The 19,827-nt window shown below is 36.5% G+C and overlaps 1 protein-coding gene across 3 annotated transcripts in view; it reads left to right on the top strand.

Moving 5' to 3' along the window:
- SACM1L (SAC1 suppressor of actin mutations 1-like (yeast)) overlaps window positions 1–19,827 on the top strand; it is a 55,400-nt gene that overhangs the window by 17,033 nt on the left and 18,540 nt on the right. For all 3 annotated transcript variants that reach the window (XM_011981094.1, XM_011981093.1, XM_011981095.1), the window contains 7 exons: window positions 2,690–2,839; window positions 6,352–6,411; window positions 7,256–7,289; window positions 12,572–12,673; window positions 15,073–15,158; window positions 15,940–16,026; window positions 16,530–16,598. In XM_011981094.1, coding sequence (XP_011836484.1) covers window positions 2,690–2,839; window positions 6,352–6,411; window positions 7,256–7,289; window positions 12,572–12,673; window positions 15,073–15,158; window positions 15,940–16,026; window positions 16,530–16,598 — 588 coding nt within the window. The remainder of the gene's footprint in view (window positions 1–2,689; window positions 2,840–6,351; window positions 6,412–7,255; window positions 7,290–12,571; window positions 12,674–15,072; window positions 15,159–15,939; window positions 16,027–16,529; window positions 16,599–19,827) is intronic.

Raw genomic sequence — 19,827 nt, 5'->3', positions numbered from 1 at the left:
CATTTGTTGCTCTTGTTTGTTTGTTTGTTTGTTTAAGATTCTTTTTTTTTTTTTTTTTGAGACGGAGTCTTGCTCTGTAGCATAGGCTGGAGTGCAGGGTGGCGCAATCTCGGCTCACTGCAAGCTCTGCCTCCTGGGTTCACGCCATTCTCCTGCCTCAGCCTCCCGAGTAGCTGGGACTACAGGCGCCCGCCACCACACCCGACTAATTTTTGTGTTTTTAGTAGAGATGGGGTTTCACCTTGTTAGCCAGGATGGTCTTGATCGCCTGACCTCGTGATCCGCCTGCCTCGGCTTCCCAAAGTACTGGGATTACAGGCGTGAGCCACCGCGCCCAGCTGATTCAATTCTTAAATTGTGAAATGTCATATGGAGAGCAAAGGGAAAACAGAAATGCACATGTACCATGTACTCAACACCAGATTTAACTTCATATCCTCTTTGTAAAGAAATAAATTACAAATACCTTTGAAGTTCTACTCCTCTTAACTCATTCTCTTCTTTCCCAGAGGTTTTCTCTATTTTTACCACATGTGAATGTAAGTGTATATGTGTGTTTATGAAATGTGTATATATTCTTTCAGGCAATTTTCCTTTTGCACTATTCCTATATGCACAGATTTCAGTAACCATGGTTTAGTTAACACCAATCCCCAAGCAACATGGCTTAAATTTCAGTTACTACAGTTTATTAACTGAAGAATTAACCCACCAAAGATGAAGGTGCAAAAGACAAAAAACAACAACTCTGGAAGAGAAATTGAAATTGAACATAAATGGAGCATAGAAGAAGTAGCTGACCGTGGGAATACTGACACTATCACCATTGAAGGGACTGTAGGTATGCAGCCAGAGGTTCTAGTGCAGGCGAACTGACCGACGTTAATGATGGAGTGGCTGTGACGAAAAGGATGACAGTATCTCGGAGGCAACAGACTTCCCATTAAAGGAAACCTTGGAGATATTTCCCAACGTTGAAAGTGCAAAGGATAAAATGTCAGAAGTTGGTTTAGACTTAGGAAGGTGTGTGGCAGTTCACCAGGGATAGAAGAGATATTCTGTATCTTAATTTATATGACAAGAAGAAGGCAAGCACTGTTCAAGTCTCTTGATAAGTTTTTGTATAAAGAAATAAAATATTTTTTATTCTCGGTGTTTCTAATGTTTTACAGTGTGCTAAATATTAGTTTTACAATTTATTCATTTCTTTATACTTATAATAATTTGCTATATATATAACTTACAAGTTAATGTCTACAACTTATAACTATATAAGTAAATATCTATAACTTACAATAGAGTTTTTAATGTTTTGACAAAAAAAATTTTTAAAGGTCATGAAACAATCATAGTTTTTACAGTTGACTGTTAAGATAGCTTAAGATTATTAAGATTAAAATCACATGGTAATTTTTACAGTCCCACTTTACAAAGTAAAGACTGCCTGTATTCATGTTTAAACAGGATCTGTTTTTGCTCGTGAATGGCATTGCCCTGTTCTGATTCTTTGACTCTTACTTTTTAAAGTCAACATTGTTTAGAGATATATACCTGTTGAGAGTGATTATTTTGTTAATGTAATTTTAGTTATGTGTTTGCTATTTAAAAATTTTACGTTATATTTTTACACACAATTTATAAGAATGTTTGTTTCTAGAAGAAAATGTATTAAAACATATAACTTAGGATAAATATTTTAAAAAATAAAATTATAGCACTGCCTAAGTAAAACTACAAGATATGCTTTTTATACTTTAGAATTTTTTTATTATATATATATATTGAGAAATATATATCAATATATTCATTCTCTACTAGGCATATTTTAAAAAAATAAAAATGGCTGTATTTATTTAATAGACCAGTCATATTTACTTAGACAGTTTCTTCTTGATTGTTATTCTTTGTTGTCAAGCTGTGTAGCTAATTTTGAAAACATGTCTGAGCACAAATAAAAAATTTTGTATATGTAGATTTGTAACATGTAGATTAACAAGTTAATCATTTAGTAATGGTTAAACGTTACTAAACATTAACAGTTGCTTTTTAAAACAAGGATAAAACCAAATGTCAATCTTGGTATTCATTGGGAAAGCTAGTTAAAATGGTTTTCCAAGAATAAAGATAAATATTGCTTTTACTGGACTTTTTAATCTTTGTTTTAAAGAAGAAGAATTCCATTTTACTTTTCATCCATCCCAAACCAGGGAACGTTTCTTGAGAATGAGGATTATGTTAGTATCTTGTTATTTGCGTTATTGGGCCCCTCATAAATGTATGTGTTTTATTTGTCAAATGAAGATAGCTATGCTAACTTAGCAGGGCTGTTGTGAAGATTAAAGAGAGTCTTAGGAAAATAACTGGCACACAGTAGATCATAACCAAAGGTGATGTTTTGTTAAAACCACTCTTCTGCCCTTTAGAATAAAGTTTGTAAAGGATACAAAGGGGAGAAGTCCTACATGATCAAGTTCTCTAATAGTACCCTACAGTGTTTACTGAGTATCTTCTGTGTGTCAGGAACTGTCCTACGTCCCAGGGAAATGGCGAGCATCCCCTTTACTGGGTCAGTCCTTGTGCCAGTAGTCTTTAATGAGACTGGACTTAACAGGATTTAATTTGTATTCTTTTCTCATGCTGACAGATTCCTTTTCAATTATGAGCTGTACTGATTTTTCTTTGTTTACAGTTGCAAGATAATAAAACCTTCCTAGCGATGCTAAACCATGTCTTGAATGTGGATGGATTTTACTTTTCAACAACATATGATTTGACCCATACTTTGCAGCGGCTATCCAACACTAGTCCAGAATTCCAAGAAATGAGTCTTTTGGAAAGGGTAAGCTTGATCTTCAGTTATTTTTATTTTTAGTATTTTAAAACAGACGTGTCTCTGTTTCATGCATAAAAATTTATATTGATTTTTCTCAGTCCTGGCTATATGTTAGAAACATGTATGAGGCTTTGAAAATATACCCTATTTTAAATATACATCACAATCCCAGCGTGAGAGTCCTTGAATCTGTGTATGGATACAGCCAGAATTGAGAACCACTGGTGTAGATATTCAGAAATCTTTGTATAAACACACAAGTAAGTTATTAGAGGAAAATCTTTCAGAATTTGTATTTTGCATAACTATTACAAGGCTACCAAGTGCTAACTCTCACATGTAAAATCTTCAAACTAGCATTGCATTCATTTGTAATTTCTTAACTCTCAACTCTGTTCGGTAGTGCAGCAGTTACATTAGCAGTGTAATTAGGCTTATAAAATTCATATGCTAATAGTTGATACTTCTGTAGTGATGATTATTTATAATTTTTATAACTAAAAATGTAACAAAAGTCACTAAGAATTTGGAAAATGTCCTTTTAAAGTTTTTTTTTATTTTGCTTTTTTTTTTTTCTTTGAGACAGAGTCTCGCTCTGTCACCTAGGCTGGAGTGCAGTGGTACGATCTCAGCTCACTACAACCTCTGCCTCCTGGATTCAAGTGATTCTTGTGTCTCAGCCTCATAAGTAGCTGGAATTACAGGCGTGTGCTAACACGCTTGGATAATTTTTAGGATTTTTAATAGAGATGGGGTTTCGCCATGTTGCCCAGGCTGGTCTCGAACTCCTGGCCGCAAGTGATTCACCCACATCATCCTCCCAAAGTGCTGGGATTACAGGGGTGAGCCACCGTGCCTGCCCAATCTACTTTTTTTTTTTTTTTTTAAATATACAGTGAATGTATCTTTAAAATTAGGTTTCAGATGATCTCAACTTAAAGTTTCTTTTGTTCAGGAACCTGGATAATTGCTGCCTTAATTTTTTTGACACACCTTAGATGTGTTTAATGAGAAGACAGAATTTAAAAGGTCCTTCTATGTTACCTATTAGGTTGGACAATGTGAAGTTGTCAGTAACTGCCCATTTTTAATCAATAAAAATGGTTATTTCTTATAGTTCAACCTAAATTAATATTTTAGTTGACTGGCTTTTTTGGGTAAGATTTTACACTCTAATTTAGTAAAATTGTATGTAGCCTTAGATGGAAGTTTAGATGCAGGCTAAGCATTCAAGAAACTTGGCTTTTAACTACAAAGAGACTTGCTTTTAAAAGCAGTTGCTACATTCTCCATTTGTTTGTGAAACATCTCTACAACATCAGCCATGTACCAGGCACTATACTAGCCCCTGGGGACCCGGAATGAAGCTGTGGACCCTGTCTTGTGGGAGCCTACAGACCTCCAGGGAAGTGGTAGTCAAAGAATGGTTGCTATAATGGAGATATGTACCAAAGTGAAGTGGGATCCTGAAGGAATGAGGGTCTTTGCCTGGGGTTGTCAGGGACAACTGTATAAAGAAAGGTATGTACAGAGGACAGTAACTTTACACAGAAAGATAACTTTTGAGCTGAGACATGATGAAGATTTGCTGGTCAGGTGACAGTGGGCCAGGGAGGGTTCCACGCAGAGGTGGTGGCAGAGGCTAAGTTGAAGCAAAAGCCATCTCATCTGTTGGATGAGTTGGGAATATTTTGTCGGCTAATCAGAAAGTCAGCCAAGTGTGGTGGTTCATGCCTGTAATCCCAACACTTTAGACAGCTGAGGCAGAAGGATAGTTTGAGTCCAGGAGTTCAGGACCAATCTGGGCAACATAGGGAGACCACATCTCTACAAAAAATTTAAAAATTAAACAGGTGTGGCGGCACACACCTGTAATCCCTGCTACTCAGGAGGCTGAGGTGGGAGGATCGCTTGAGATAGAGGCCGCAGTGAGCTGTCATCACGCCACTGCACTCCAGCCAAGGCAACAGTGAGACTGTCTAAAAAAAAAAAGTTAATGTTTTTTTAACTTGGGAATCATAAAAGTAATAAATGGAACATGTATACCCTAAATATTTTAACTTAAAACACAAAGTTTTACATTGGTCAATGTTTTTATGTACAGCCGTAGGATTTTCTTTGTTTTTGGTTCCTTTATTCTGAATTGTCTTCCCTGTGTAAATTACATCCGTAAGGCTTTCTCATTTGGGCCACTTTAAAGACTTTGACACTTACAGAGAAATCTGTGTGCAGAATCCTGTACATTTTTACTATGTTCTTTTATATATTTTTAGTTGCCACTCCCACTCTGAATTCAACAGCAGTTTTGTTTTAGCAACTTGCCTCTTACCAAGTTATATTCCAAATCATTTAACTTTATAGAAACAGCAGTCTGTTTTTAGTCTTATTTTATTGGGTTATAAAATATTTAGTTAAACTATGTAATGAAATAATAAGTATGACCGGCACAGACCACTCGGGAACACACATTTGAATCTCAGGAAGTGTGATTCAGCTGTTTGTGGCCAAGTGCAAAAGCCATTCCCTGTGACTTTTAGAGTTGGGGGTGTGGGTGGTTCATTTGGTATGCTTCATAAATGGAATTGATTAATCTACTGAGTAGAGTCAATTATTTTGTTTGTTTTTTCTTTTTTGAGACAAGAGTCTTGCTGTGTCACCTAGCCTGGAGTGCAGTGGTACAATCTTGGCTTATTGCAGCCTCCACCTCCCAGGTTCAAGTGATTCTTGTGCCTTAACCTCCCCAAGTAACTGGGACTACAGACATATGCCAACACATCTGACTAATTTTTGTATTTTTAGTAGAGAAAGGGTTTTACCACGTTGGCTAGGCCGGTCTTGAACTCCTAAGTCTCAAGTGATTCACCTGCCTTGGCCTCTCAGAGTGCTGGGATTACAGGCATGAGCCACCAGGCCTGTCCCTAAGTAGGGTCCATTAAATATAGATTGTTGAGGGAGCTTCTTCTGTATTTATGAAAGTCAGAGTGGCCAGAGATGAGATCAGAGAGTTAATTAGGGACTGCCAGATCCTAGGACTGATTAGGCCATGCAGAGATTTGGTTCTTTAGATGACAGAGTCGTTGAAGAATTTTGAGCAGATAGGAGACAGGACATGTTAGAGAACTCCTGCTGGCAGTATTGTGGAAAAATGGGTGGGGAGGACTAATGCCTAAACTGGAGGCAAGGGAAGCTGTGTTAGTAGTTAGGCTGGAGTCAAATGTTGGTCAAGGATAGTGGAAGTAGAAATGTAAAAAAGATGGATTTTGAAGAAGATTTAGTACTTGAAAATTAAATATAAGGGAAAGAAATACCCTAAGACTCCTCCCAAATTTCTGTCTGGCCTGAGACAATGAGACAGGAATGTACACAGGAGGTACAGATTTGAGGGGGAGATGTATTTTGTTTGAGACCTGTCAAAGAAACCTGCTTCTACCATCAGAGACATTGATTGGTGTCGTTTTCTTTCTGTAGAAAGTAAGCTTGGCAGGAGATATTTTATTAAATTTTAAAACTTCTCTCAGGCAGATCAGCGGTTTGTATGGAATGGTCATCTTCTAAGAGAACTTTCTGCACAGCCAGAGGTAATGTACACTAAATAAAATCTGCTTAATTGTTGCAGTCCAAGCTTTAATTCAATGCATGTTATAAAGTGACTTCCTAATCACCAAGAATTTTGAGAAACAATTCTAATTTAACTTTATAACTTACAAACTTGGATCAGGTCTACCCTGGCACATCATTCTAGGTTGAAGAAGCCTAATTATTTTACTCTGATCTTCTATAGAAGCCTTAAGTAAAAATACATTGCTTTGTCTAAGAGAGATACAATGGGTCTTGGTACATGGATAATGAAGAAATGAGGGGCCAGAGCCAAGTTCCCTGGCCAAGGGGAGAGCTTTGTTTTTGTCTTCCTTTGGGGATGAGACTCCCTTCAGTCACCCAGGAGAGACATGCACAGGCACCATCTTCTTCTGTCCTTTGTCTGCACATACGAGGTGTAAACAGGGAGGCCCAGCTAGGGAAACATGATATATTACTGAATCTAGGTAAATAGATGTGTCTAATTACTTTATTTCTTGTCATTTGCTATGCTTTTTTTGGAAAAGTAGTTTGAGCTGCAAACAATTAGCATGGGATATCTTTTCCCTGGAGGAGTGAAGTTGTTGTAGGCAAAGACTGAAAAGGAGGTAAACATTCTGTAACTTCATGTAGCTTTGTTAGTATTCCAAAATCTGTGAATATTCAAGCTCAAATGATTGTAATGCATACTTAATGTTACATTAGAGAAATTTTTTAAAAATTATATTACCCGTAAGTTTACTACCTTGTTATGTTTGTATATTACCTCCCCGTGTGTACATATTTTTATATAATACTTATTTATTTTTAAAGTGTATTTGTTCTAAATATGTATTTTCATTTCAGGTTCATCGGTTTGCCCTTCCAGTGTTACATGGCTGTATCCTTACATGATATTACTCTTTAGTTTCTAGATGCCTTTATTTAAATTTTATTATAAGGCAGATTTAGAGATAGTCTCAAATACTCCATAAGGAGAGTATTTCAGAATTAATAGAACTTGCTGTTGATAAGAAAATCAAACTCATTGCCATGTTGGTTTTTTTGTTTAGAATGAACTTTTCAGACTATATGACTCTCTCTCTGTTCAAGAGTTCTGGGGCTGGTTGTTTAAAGAGAAGGAATATATATACTGTATTTTGCCTTTATTTGATGTTATCTTTTATCAGTAAATTACACATTAGTAGTTTGGACCTGGCTGTTGAAAACTTTCCTTAGTACATAATTTGAAAAGTTAGACTTAGGCCGAGCATGGTGGCTTGCACCTCTGGTCCCAGTTACTCAGGAGGCTGAGGTGGGAGGATGACTGGAGTCCAGGAGTTTGAGGCTGCAGTGAGCTATGATGGCACCACTGCACTCCAGCCTGGGTGACAGGGTCAAAAAAAGTGTAAGTCAGACACTAATGTGGGTAACAACTTGGAGAGGAGAATTACCGTTAAAAATTTTATTTGTCATTTGAAATAGTGACAGATAAATGAAAATAGGTAGAGTACAAAGAATATTGCCTAGGGGTAAAATCAGAGTACAGATACAAAATGAGTATTGATTATCTAATGGTAGGTTCATATTAAAAACAAATCTGTATCATAGACATCATAATAAAAATAAAGCAGCCAAGTGCGCTGGCTCTTAAAGGATAGATAAGCACAGTATATGCCGATGAGTGCCTATCCAGTTACGTGCCACGTACTGACATTTCAGTCAGCAACAGACCACGTATATGGTAGTGGTCCTACAAGATTATAATACCATATTTTTACTGTATCTTTTCTATGTTTAGATATGTTGAGATACACAAATACCATTGTGTTAACAATTGCCTACAGTATTTAGTACAGTAACATGCTCTACAGGTTTGTAGCTAAGGAGCGATGGGCTATATACCATGTAGCCTAGGTGTGCAGTAGGCTGTGCCATCTGGATTTGTGTAAGTACCCTCTATAATGTATAGGATTGTCTGACGATGCATTTCTCAGAATGTACCCCTATTAAGTGATACATGACTGTAATCAGGATTGTGCCCTGCAGAAAATGGTGATGACATCTTTCTATCAAGCACATGTAAGAAGCTTATCAGTACAAGTCTATTATGTATTCATTATGTTAATATAATTTCACTAAACTTACGCTTGTTATACTTAAAACCCAAAAAGTTATGGAGGAAACATGTTCCACAGTTACAGGGGAATAAAAATTAGAAAATTTTGGGATAAAACCTCATTTATTTTTGCTTCCCCAAACCCCCACCCCGAGCTTTCCATGTTCTCCTAAGGACGAAATAAGAATAAATGTGTTTATTCGGCTGGACGCGGTGGCTCATGCCTGTAATCCCAGCTACTTGGGAGGCTGAGGCAGGAGTATCACTTGAACCCAGGAGGCAGAGATTGCAGTGAGCCGAGATCTCACCACTGCACTCCAGCCTGGGCAACAGAGCAAGACTCTGTCTCGCAAAAAAAAAAAAGTGTTTATTCTTATTTAATGCCTTAAATGATTTGGGCCAACTATGGTGTTTTTTTTTTTTTTGTTTTTTCAAAATGAGATTGTGAATGGACAAACAATATTAAGTGAGATTATAGAACCTTTTTTTCTAGGCAATTTTAGAAATAGCTTACCCATTTACCTTTAAATTGAAAGCTTTAAATGAGCTTTTCTTTAGTGTGGTTTGTTGACTAGAAGTAAACTCATATGTTTCACACACATACAGAGACATTAATAAGTAAAATGACCCCAAGACAGGAACATGACTGGAATAGAGAGTGGACAGAGAGAGGCGGGAGCTGTGTTCAGAGAATTAGCTCAGCCCAAATGACTCAGGGCCTTATAAGCCATGGGAAGAACTGTAGCTTTTACTTTAAATGTAGTGGGGCCAGGCATAGTGGCTCATGTCTGTAATCTCAGTGCCTTGGGAGGCTGAAGCAGGAGGATCCTTTGAGGCCAGTAATTCAAGACCAGCCTGGAGAACATAGTGAGACCCTGTCTCTACAAAAAAGTTTTTAAAATTAGGCATGGTGGCATGTGCCTGTAGTCCCACCTGCTCAGGAGGTTGATTCAGGAGGATCGCTTGACCCCATTTTGAAGCTGCAGTGATCTATGATCACACCACTGTACTCTAGCCTGGGTGACAGAGGAAGACCTCTACTCAAAAGATTTTTGAGAAGGGGAAAATTGGTGAAGGTGCATGCTAGAGTGATGTCCAAGAATGTGTGAGGTGGGTGGGGTCAGCGCACAGGTAGAGGGCCTGGTGTGGACTGCTCACCTCCCACTGTAGAAGGGAAGCAGATTGGATGTGGATGCTGGTGGGTGTGTAAACGTGATCGGGGCCTGTGGAGGGCTTTTATTTTTACAGCGCCATATAAAGTGACATAATGGGCTGTGAGTGGGATGAGGGAGAAATGTTGCAGGTTGAGGGGAGTATGTGAAATGGCCATCCTGGAGAGAAGGTGTGGATGTTCCCGGGAGTAACTCACTGATGAAAGGCTGGAAGTAAATATACTCACATTTTAAAAGTTAATGCTGATGGGATTCAGTTTCTATTTTACTCTTCTTCCTTTCATGCTTTCTGAATTCTCTAAAGTGTATATGTTTTTGTTTTACAATCAGAGGAACATGATTCATAAAGCAGTCAGTCATATTCTCTGCTAGATTTTAAGAGCAGGCTTATCTGCCCTGCTCGTCTTTGTGCCCTGGCTCAAAATAGATAATTTGGGTGAGTAAGGGAGCAGATACTACCTTGGAGTCTTCTCTAGTGCTATGGGCTTCAAAGGAAAGTGAATTGGGAGCTCAAGAGGAGCCCTTATCAAGTCTAATGATACCAGGTAATAGAGATGAGTCGTTAGCAACTCAACTCATTGCTGATGTCATTAGGTACCATTTTGAAAATCATTTGGTGTTCTTTTGTGAATTTGCCAGCACTTCTCCAGTGCCTACCCAATACATTCATACCAGGAGGTCTTTCCAGAATGTTCACAGTACCATGTTAGAGCAATACCATGAACATCACAAGGGCTTGAAGTTTATAAATAGTGTAGTTTCATTTTTACAAAAAAGCAAGCTGTGTGTTTCTAAGTCGTGGTTGCATGTGATGAAACTAAAAAGATAGGAGAATGGTCTCCATAAACCTGAGAATAGTTACTTCTAGGTGAGAACACAATGGATAGAATAGGGAAGGAGCAGATAAATAGATTCACGGTTTTGGTACTGTTTTGAAGTTGGATGGTAGGTTCACAAATATTTTGTTATGCTGTTATGCTTTATAATGGATGCATCAAATTATATTAAGAAAAAGTATTACATGTAGAAAATACCATAACCAAACCTCAACAAATGTGGAAGGAGAAAAAGTAAGGCCATTGAAACAATAAAACCTTTCTGTCATAACCCCCTGCTCCGCTAGCCAGAGTGTGGCAGACATTAAAAAGCAGACAATAAATTAGCCAGACATGGTGGCACGTGCCTGTAGTCCCAGCTACCTGGGAGGCCAAGGCGGGAGGATGGTTTGGGCCCAGGAGTTTGAGGCTGCAGTGAGCCTTGATGGTGCCACTGCACTCCAGCCTGGGTAGCACAGCAAGAGCCTCTCTCTCAAGTAAATAAATGCATAAATAATTTTTTTTAAAAAAGCAGACAATATCAAATGTTGGTAAAGGTGAGAAGCCAAAGTAATTCTTGAAACAATATGGAATTTCCTAATAAGATCAGATGAGGAATATACTCTGTAACCCAGCAGTACTGCTCCTTAGAGCCACTTCTGCTTGTTCTGTACAGAGATGTTTATTGCAACACTGTTTATAATAGTAAAACTGGAAACACCTGGCATGTCCATGGACAGTAGAATGGATAAGTAACTGTAATCTCGTCATGTAGTAGAATATTATACAGCCATAGCAGCAGCAAATGAACCTCCTGACTATAATGAGCAAATAAGGAGAACTGAAAGAATACATACAGGTTAATTCCTGTTACGTTTAAAAAAAAAAAAGCCAAAAGCTGTGCAGACTAAACAGGAAGTAGTTTAGTGGCAAAACTAGAAAGACAAGGGAATGATGAGCTGAGTGGATGGTAGTTACTTCTTAGAGAGCAGTAAGGGAGCCACACAGAAAGGTGCTTCAAAGATACTAGTGGGTACAAAGGGTTGTGTGTATGTGTAATTTTTAAAATTATGATCAAATATATTTAATAAACAATTTGCCTTTTTGATCATTTTTAGATGTGTAATTCAGTGAGTGGCATTAATTTCATTCACAGTGTTGTGCAACCGCATCCTGTTTCTATCACTCCAGTAAGAAATTCTTACCCATTTAATATCAACTCCCCATACTAAATGGGTATTTAACTATGGTAAATAGTTGCATACATTATACTTTACTGTTTATTAGATTTCATAATAAAAACATTTAATGTAAGAGGTATGCCAATTCCAAAAGCTTTTGCAACCCTTTACTCTGGGAATGAAGTGGAGAGATCAGCCTTTAGAATTTCTAGGTATATGACTGTTTATATTACTGAATGGTGTACGAAGTGTCCTATAGCATATACTATTACTAGTAGTTAAGGGAAATAACTTTATATAAAGAAGGGGGAGATACAGTCTTTCATATTGAGGTTCACCTTTTCTATTTTGAGGATAAGGTAGAGTCAGAATTTCCATTTCTAGGTAACTTTTGTTTAATTCACTTTAATCTGTGAATCTTCATATGCTTACCGGCTGTTATGGCTAATTTATAATTATGTGTCATGCATTTCATTTTTTTTTTTTTTCCTTAACTGCAGAAGCTTAGCCTTCCCTTCCCCGCTTTTTTGTTTCTTATTTGAAAGTTAATCTATTTTAAATTTATGTTTTCCATTCAGAGTAGATTTTTCAGTGATGTGGTTTATACTTAATTCTTTAGAAAGTGATTGAGGATATCAGGAAAAGGGAAGCATATCATTTAAATAAAAACACCATAGTGAACTTCTTAAATATATTGCGTTCATGTCATAGGGTTATTAACTTGACAGAGCTTCACAGTTGATTATGGTACTGAGGGCTTGTGAATATTCAGGAAGATTTGTATACTCTGTCATTTTTTCTCTTAAAGACCATTATTAGAGTAGATGCATTCAAACAATCTAGAAACAATGCTTATGATTTCTATTATATGTTGTATTTTTCTTAATGTAGTTAAGTTATTACCATGCATTCATGTTCTATTAATGGAAAATACTTTGATTGGATTCTCATCTCGAGGAGGAGCTGTTTCAGAGCTGGTGTGCGCTATTATGTAAGAGGTGAGATTAATTTTGTCAGCATGGATCATATCTGTAATTAATATTTTGTCTTACGGTGACACGAATGTAACCTTTTATATTTTATTTGTTTTCATTATCATTTGATAGCCTTGCTAAGTATTTATCTCCTACTTCATTATAATAATTAGGTAGGTCTTCCATGCTTCAGCTACTGTAATTACATTGCAAATGTTAATGTTATACTTGTAGGCTGCTGCTTACTGCTTGAAGAGGAACTGATCATGTTTGCTGGATGTCTGAAAGCACAGCTGAACTCAGTGTAGTTTTCAGTAACCTAACTTAGAAAGTATTTTCTTGTATTGCTTTTAGGTTTTTTTGCATGCGTGAAGCTAGTCATTTGCTTTATGCCTTCAACTTTGTGAACATTTACATTTTGAGCATTTATTTTCCAGACTTTGTACTAGCAACATGCTTATTTCGCTGAACTAAACTTTAAAAATCTGTATTAAAGCTTACTGTCATTATGAAAAGGAGTTTCTCCAATCTTTCTATTTTTTTTTAACCAGAATATATCAGCATATTTTATGGCCGTAAGCCATTAAATAAATTGTAGCTTGGGGCCAGAAAGTTGTAGAGATTATTTGCTTAATATCTCTCGTAGCAGAGGAAGAATATCATTGAGTGTGTGACCTGGCCAAGATCACAAACCAAATTAGAGATAGCAACTCTCTTGTAACTAGATTTTCTTGGATGGAAACATAGTTTTTGATTAAATTTTTTGAACAGGTAGTGCATTTACATATTTCAAATATCAAAAAGTATTTTTTTAATGCGATGAAAAATATCTCCCATTTCTGACCTCATCTGCTCGGTTCTTACCCCCTTACCAGCTAATCAGATGTTAGTTTCTTGTTTATCCTTCCGGATAATTTTTATGCTAATACAGGTATGTGCCCTTCTCTTCCTCCTTTTTTTAGACAGTGATAATATTCTATGCATATTTTTCTGTACCTTGGTTCCTTTTTTTCTTAATATGTCTTGCAAATCTTTTCATAAAGCTCCTTCTTTCATACACAGAAACACACATACTGTCTCTCACTCTGACTCTCACTTTTAAAAATAACTGGATGTTGTTCCTTAGTGGGAATTACGAAAGGAAGCAAGGATAGCCTGTGCCTCTGACAAGTAATCTCATAAAGTATTGAGGAGTCATGTCATTGCTGATTTGGCTCTATAATTTTGGCCGCTTCTGGTGATATGGTAACAAAAACAGTGATACTTCGCATATACCTCCGAATGTTATATGTGAGAAATATGTGAGATAGAAAGGATGTTAGGAAATACTTGGCACAGTTAAAAATCCATTGATTTCTTTCCGATAATTTGGTAATTTGGGTCAGGGACTAGCTTGAAAGTTGCATTTGCTTAGCAAGCTTTTCCTTGTAAAAATAGATTATGTAAATACATTTTTAAAGGAATGCTTCAAATATTTGAAAGAACTAAACAGCATCAAGAATCCACTTTGCTTTTTGAACTAGGTTTTGTGAGCATATTTATGGAATTACAGAGGATCACATACAGTTTTTGTGTTTTCATTTTCATAATTAAAATCAGTATAAGTATCTGCTGGAAACCATTTGCATTGTTATAACAAAATATTTTAAAATGGCCTATATTCACCAGGTGTGGTGGCTCACGCCTGTAATTTCAGCACTTTGGGAGGGCGAGGTGGGCGGATCACCTGAGTTTGGGAGTTCGAGACCAGCCTGACCAACATGTAGAAACCCCATCTCTACTAAAAATACAAAAATTAGTGGGGCATGCTGGCGCATGCCTGTAATCCCAACTACTTGAGAGGCTGAGGCAGGAGAATTTCTTGAACCCGGGAGGCAGAGGTTGTGGTGAGCCGAGATCGCGCCATTGCACTCCAGCCTGGGCAACAAGAGTGAAACTCCATCTCAAAAAATAAATAAAAATAAAATGGCCTGTATTTACGTTGAGTATTGTGTTGTTACTAAGTATAATTACCTAAATTGATAGTGTTACCTTTCAAACTAGTATTTTTCAAATTAGGATCTATGGACATTTTCTCAGGGATCCTTGAGAATTTTTTTTTTTCTTTAAAAGATGTCTCAAGTTTGAGAAACACTATTTTAGAGGAATTTTGCATGCAGGAACAATCAGTGTATTTAAGAGCAACCAACTTCATCTGTTTATTAATAGGTTTTTATACTCCTCTTTAAGCCTGTTTAAAGTGAGCGAGCTTCTGTTAGTTTTCTGATCATGTATAATGAGTTTGTTTGAATTGTATTTTCATAATGACTTTTCCACTAATTTGAACTGACTTAGTTCTCTCCAAGTTAACCTGAATTAGTGGGTTTCTGAAGTGTTTCTTTACGTAATCAGTATAGTTAATTCTTAATTTTTTTTCTACTTAGGAATTGATTCTGAAGGCCATGCAGCTAACTTTGTAGAAACAGAACAAATTGTGCACTACAATGGGAGCAAAGCTTCATTTGTACAGGCAAGTTGTTAGTCTGTTAGGCAGTCAGTGAGTTGGCCTTTTCTGCTTGGATTGTAATTTTCTGTCATGTTGAAATTTCCCTCTTTTCCCTTCCCCTCCGTTCTTATGTAATATTTTTATCTACAGAAAAAGTTCACCCAAAAAAGGAAAGTCCATTAATCTGGCACTAACCTACTGACATTTCCTGCCCTTAAATTAAATCCCTGGAGGAGAGGGTAGGCTAGGAGGTGCAATGAGAGTTATGGAAATGGAGCCATCTGTCTGTTGAACCATTTACATGTATTCAGGGCAGTGATGATAGGACAAGCTGATGGCTTATGATTGACTTTACCTGCCACTGTGAGATGTCTCTTCTCTTGCCTTATGGAGTTGTGGACCACTTGCTGCTCCAGAGCGTTAGTGTCCAAATATATTCATATGTTGATAAACATATCCATTTGAAAATGAATAAAGCAATTTTCTAATTTTTTCATAATGCCAAATTATATAACAGATGTAACCTGTTAATTTTTACTCATAGATAAATGTAGAATTTCGGGGAAATAAAAGACTATCTACTACACAAATGCCGTGTATATAAAACTAGAAGGAGAAAAAGTTCTAAATGTTTTTTCATAAAATATGAACTTTAGGAGAGATACACGTGGATTTTTAAAATAGTTGGTAGGTTGTATTACTTTTTTCCCTGCATATTCATTAATTTATATACCGCTGACAATAAGTAAGGTGAGAAAAACAAATATGTTTGTATTTCTTTTCACATTTCTCTCTTTTCTTTTAGACTCGAGGATCAATACCTGTTTTCTGGTCCCAAAGACCAAACCTCAAGTACAAACCACTGCCACAGATCAGCAAAGCAGCAAATCACGTGTGTATGCCTTTTTTGTTGGCTAAAAATAGAAGCTTAATAGCATTATAATTTGCATGTAAAGAATGTATCTCCCCTAAATCAGCATTCAACATCTTTGAGGCTCTTCTTGGTTCTAGCACATAGTAAACCCCTAAACCAGAAGTTGTGTAGGTGGCATGTTAGAAATATAGAAAAACAAACTATGATTGAATGGCATGGCAAGTAAGGATTTAAGAGATCTCAGTAAGATTTATAAATTTATGCTTTTTAGAGTACTTAATATATTCCTCTGAGGTTGTACTCAGAATTAAAGTGGCAGTGTTGCAGCTCAGAGTAAAATAGCTTATGATTACTAGATGACGTTTAGAATATCTAGAAGACATAGTTCACATCCTGACATCATTCTTTTGAATATAGAAATAAGACATTTAAGGAGGTCCTTGCAAAATATTATAAATATTTAAATTATATTTATAAATTACATAATGTACTCCAGTAAAATATGTAACTCTTTTCCCTAGATGGATGGTTTCCAAAGGCATTTTGATTCCCAAGTAATTATTTATGGAAAACAAGTTATAATCAATCTGGTATGTTTCTTATGTTTCTTGGGGCAGGGGCAGGGGAAACCTTAACTTTTTCTTGACAGAAAATTTACTATTTTAACCATTTTAAAGTGTACAGTTCAGTGGCATTAAGTAGTTCGTAATGTGCAACCATCATCACTGTTCATTTCCACAACATTTCATCATACCAGACAGAAACTCTATCCGTTAAATAATTAACTTCCTATTACCTCCCTCCCCACAGCCCCTGGTAATTCTATTTTACTTTCTGTCTCTCTGAATTTGTCTATTCTGAGTACCCCCATGTAAGTGGAATAATACAATATTTGTCTTTTTTAATGTTTTTAAGGTTCATCCATCTTGTAGCATGTATAGAATTTCATTCTTTTTTTAAGACCGAAGAATATTCCATTGTGTGTGTGTGTGTGTGTGTGTGTGTGTGTGTATAAACATTGGTGGTGTGCAAGGATCTGTTTGATTGAGTCCCTGTTTTCAGTTCTTTTAGGCTTTCACCTAGAAGTAGAATTGCTGGATCATATGGTGATTCTATGTTTGACTCTTCGAGGAACCACCATACTGTTTGCCATAGCGGCTGCACCATTTTGTATTTCCACCAGCAATACACCAGAGTTCCAGTTTCTTCATGTCCTTGCTGACAATTGTTGTTTTCTGTTTTGTTTTGTGTGTGTGTGTGTGTGTGTGTGTGTGTGTGTGTATGAGTTTTTAATTATAGCCATCCTGATGGGTGTGGAGTGGTGTCTCGTGGTATTGAGTTGATTTATGTTTCTCTAATTTGTGTGATTTTGAGCATCTTTTCATGTGCTGATTGGCCATTTGTGTATCTTCTTTGGAGAAATGCCTACGTAAATCCTTTGGCTCTTTTTTAATCAGGTCGTTTTTGTTTCAGTTGTAGTCATTCTTAATGAAGTCTGGATATTTATCTCTTAGCAGACAGGTGCTTTACAAATATTTTCTCCCACTCTTTAGGTTGATTTTTTACTGTCTTGACAATGTCCTTGGGATACAAATTGTTTAAGTCCAGCTTATCTAGTTTTTCTTTTGTTGCCTCTGCTCTTGGTGTCAAATTCAAGAAATTGTCACCAAATCCAATAACATAAAGTTACCCCTATATTTTCTTCTTAAGAGTCTTTATGGTTTTAGATCTTACAGGCCTTTGGTCTGTTTTGAGTTAATTTTTTTTGTGTGTATGTGTGTCTGTGTATTACTTCTTATCACTGCACGAGTTAATTTTTGTATATAGTGTAGGGGTAAGGGTCCAACTTCATTCTTTTGCATATGGATATCCAGTTTTCCCAGCACCATTTATAAAAGACTGTTCTTTTCCTTTAAATAGTCTGTCACCCTAATAAAACATCAGTTGAACACATACGTAAGGTCTTATCTTGAGGCTCTGTTCTAGTCCATTGGTCTCTGTGTCTGTCCTTAGGACAGGATAACACTATTTTGGTTACTACAGCTTTGTGTAATAAGTTTTAAAATCAGGAAATGTAATAATTCCAACTTCCTTCTCCTTTTTCAAGATAATTTTGGCTACTTGAGATCCCTTGAGATTGCTTATGAATTTTAGGCTTGGTTTTTCTATTTCTGCAAACAATGGCGTTGAGATTTTAGTAGCAATTGCATTGAATTGACAGATTGATCACTTTGAATAGTACTGTTGTCTTAGTAATATTGTCAGTCCAGCAATGCAGATGTCTTTTCATTTATTTATATTTTAAAAAATTTCTTTCAGCAATATTTTGCAGTTTTCAGTGTACATGCATTTCACGTCCTTGTTTAAATTTATTTTTGAGTATTTATGCCTGAATGGTGCTTGTTTGTTTGTTTTGCTATTGTAAATGAAATTGTTTTTGTAGTTTCCTTTTTGGATATTTCATTGTTAGTATAGAGAAATGCAACTGATTATTGTGTCTTGATTTTTGTATGCTGCAACTTTGTTGAATTTATAATCTCCAATAGCTATTTTGCAGAATTTTTAGGATTTTCTGTATATAAAATCATGTCACCTGTGAACAGAGATAATTTTATGCTTCCTTTCCAATTTGGATGCCTTTTATTTTTTTTTTCTTGCCTAATTGCTGTCGCTAGAACTACTAATACTATGTTGAACAGAAATTGTGAAAGCAAGTATCCTTGCCTTATTCCTTTTCTTAGGAGAAAAGCTTTTGGTCTTTCATCATTAAATATGATATTAGCTGTGGGTTTTTCACATAATGGCCTTTATGTTGAGGAACTTTTCTTCTTTTTCTAAGTTATCCAGTTGAATGTTTTTATCAAGAAGCGGTTGTTGAATTTTGTCAGATACTTTTCTGTATCAATCGAGATGCTTGTTTTTTTTCCTTCATTCTATGAATGTGGTGTATTATACTGATTGATTTTCGTATATTGAACCAGCCTTACATTGTGGGAATAAATCCCTTTGGTCATGGTATATACTTTTTAAATATGCTGCAGAATTTGGTGTGCTAGTGTTTGGTTGGGGATTTTTACATTAATATTCATAAAGGATATTGGCCTGTAGTTTTCTTTTCTTGTAATATCTTTGTCTAGTTTTGATATCAGGATAATCTTATCTTTACAGAATAAGTTAGAAAGTGTTCTCTCTTCTTCATCTTTTTGGTAGAGTTTGAGGAAGACTGGTGTTAATTCTTTAAATTTTGGTAGAATTCACTGGTGAGTTCACTAGTAAAGCCATCTAGTCCAGGTTTTTCTTTGTTAGGAGACTTTTTTTTCTGTTTGTTTTCATGACTGATTCGATCTCCTTTTTTCTTTTTTTTTTTTTTTTTTTTTTTTTTTTTTTTTTTTTGAGACGGAGTCTCGCTCTGTCGCCCAGGCTGGAGTGCAGTGGCTGGATCTCAGCTCACTGCAAGCTCCGCCTCCCGGGTCTACGCCATTCTCCTGCCTCAGCCTCCCGAGTAGTTGGGATTACAGGCGCCCGCCACCTCGCCCGGCTAGTTTTTTGTATTTTTTAGTAGAGACTGGGTTTCACCGTGTTAGCCAGGCTGGTCTCGATCTCCTGACCTCGTGATCCGCCCGTCTCGGCCTCCCAAAGTGCTGGGATTACAGACTTGAGCCACCGCGCCCGGCTCGATCTCCTTACTATGTATTGGTCTATTTAGATTTTCTGTTTTTTTCATGATTCAGTTTTGGCAGATTATGTGTCTAGGAATTTGCCAATCTGGGTTATCCTACTTGTTGGCATACAGTTGTTCATAGTATTCTCTTAAATCCT

The sequence above is a fragment of the Mandrillus leucophaeus genome, unplaced genomic scaffold (assembly GCF_000951045.1).
Source record: "Mandrillus leucophaeus isolate KB7577 unplaced genomic scaffold, Mleu.le_1.0 Scaffold22, whole genome shotgun sequence".
Lineage (NCBI taxonomy): Eukaryota > Metazoa > Chordata > Mammalia > Primates > Cercopithecidae > Mandrillus > Mandrillus leucophaeus.
Note: the sequence above shows the minus strand (reverse complement) of the source record. Positions and strands in the feature narration are given on the sequence as shown.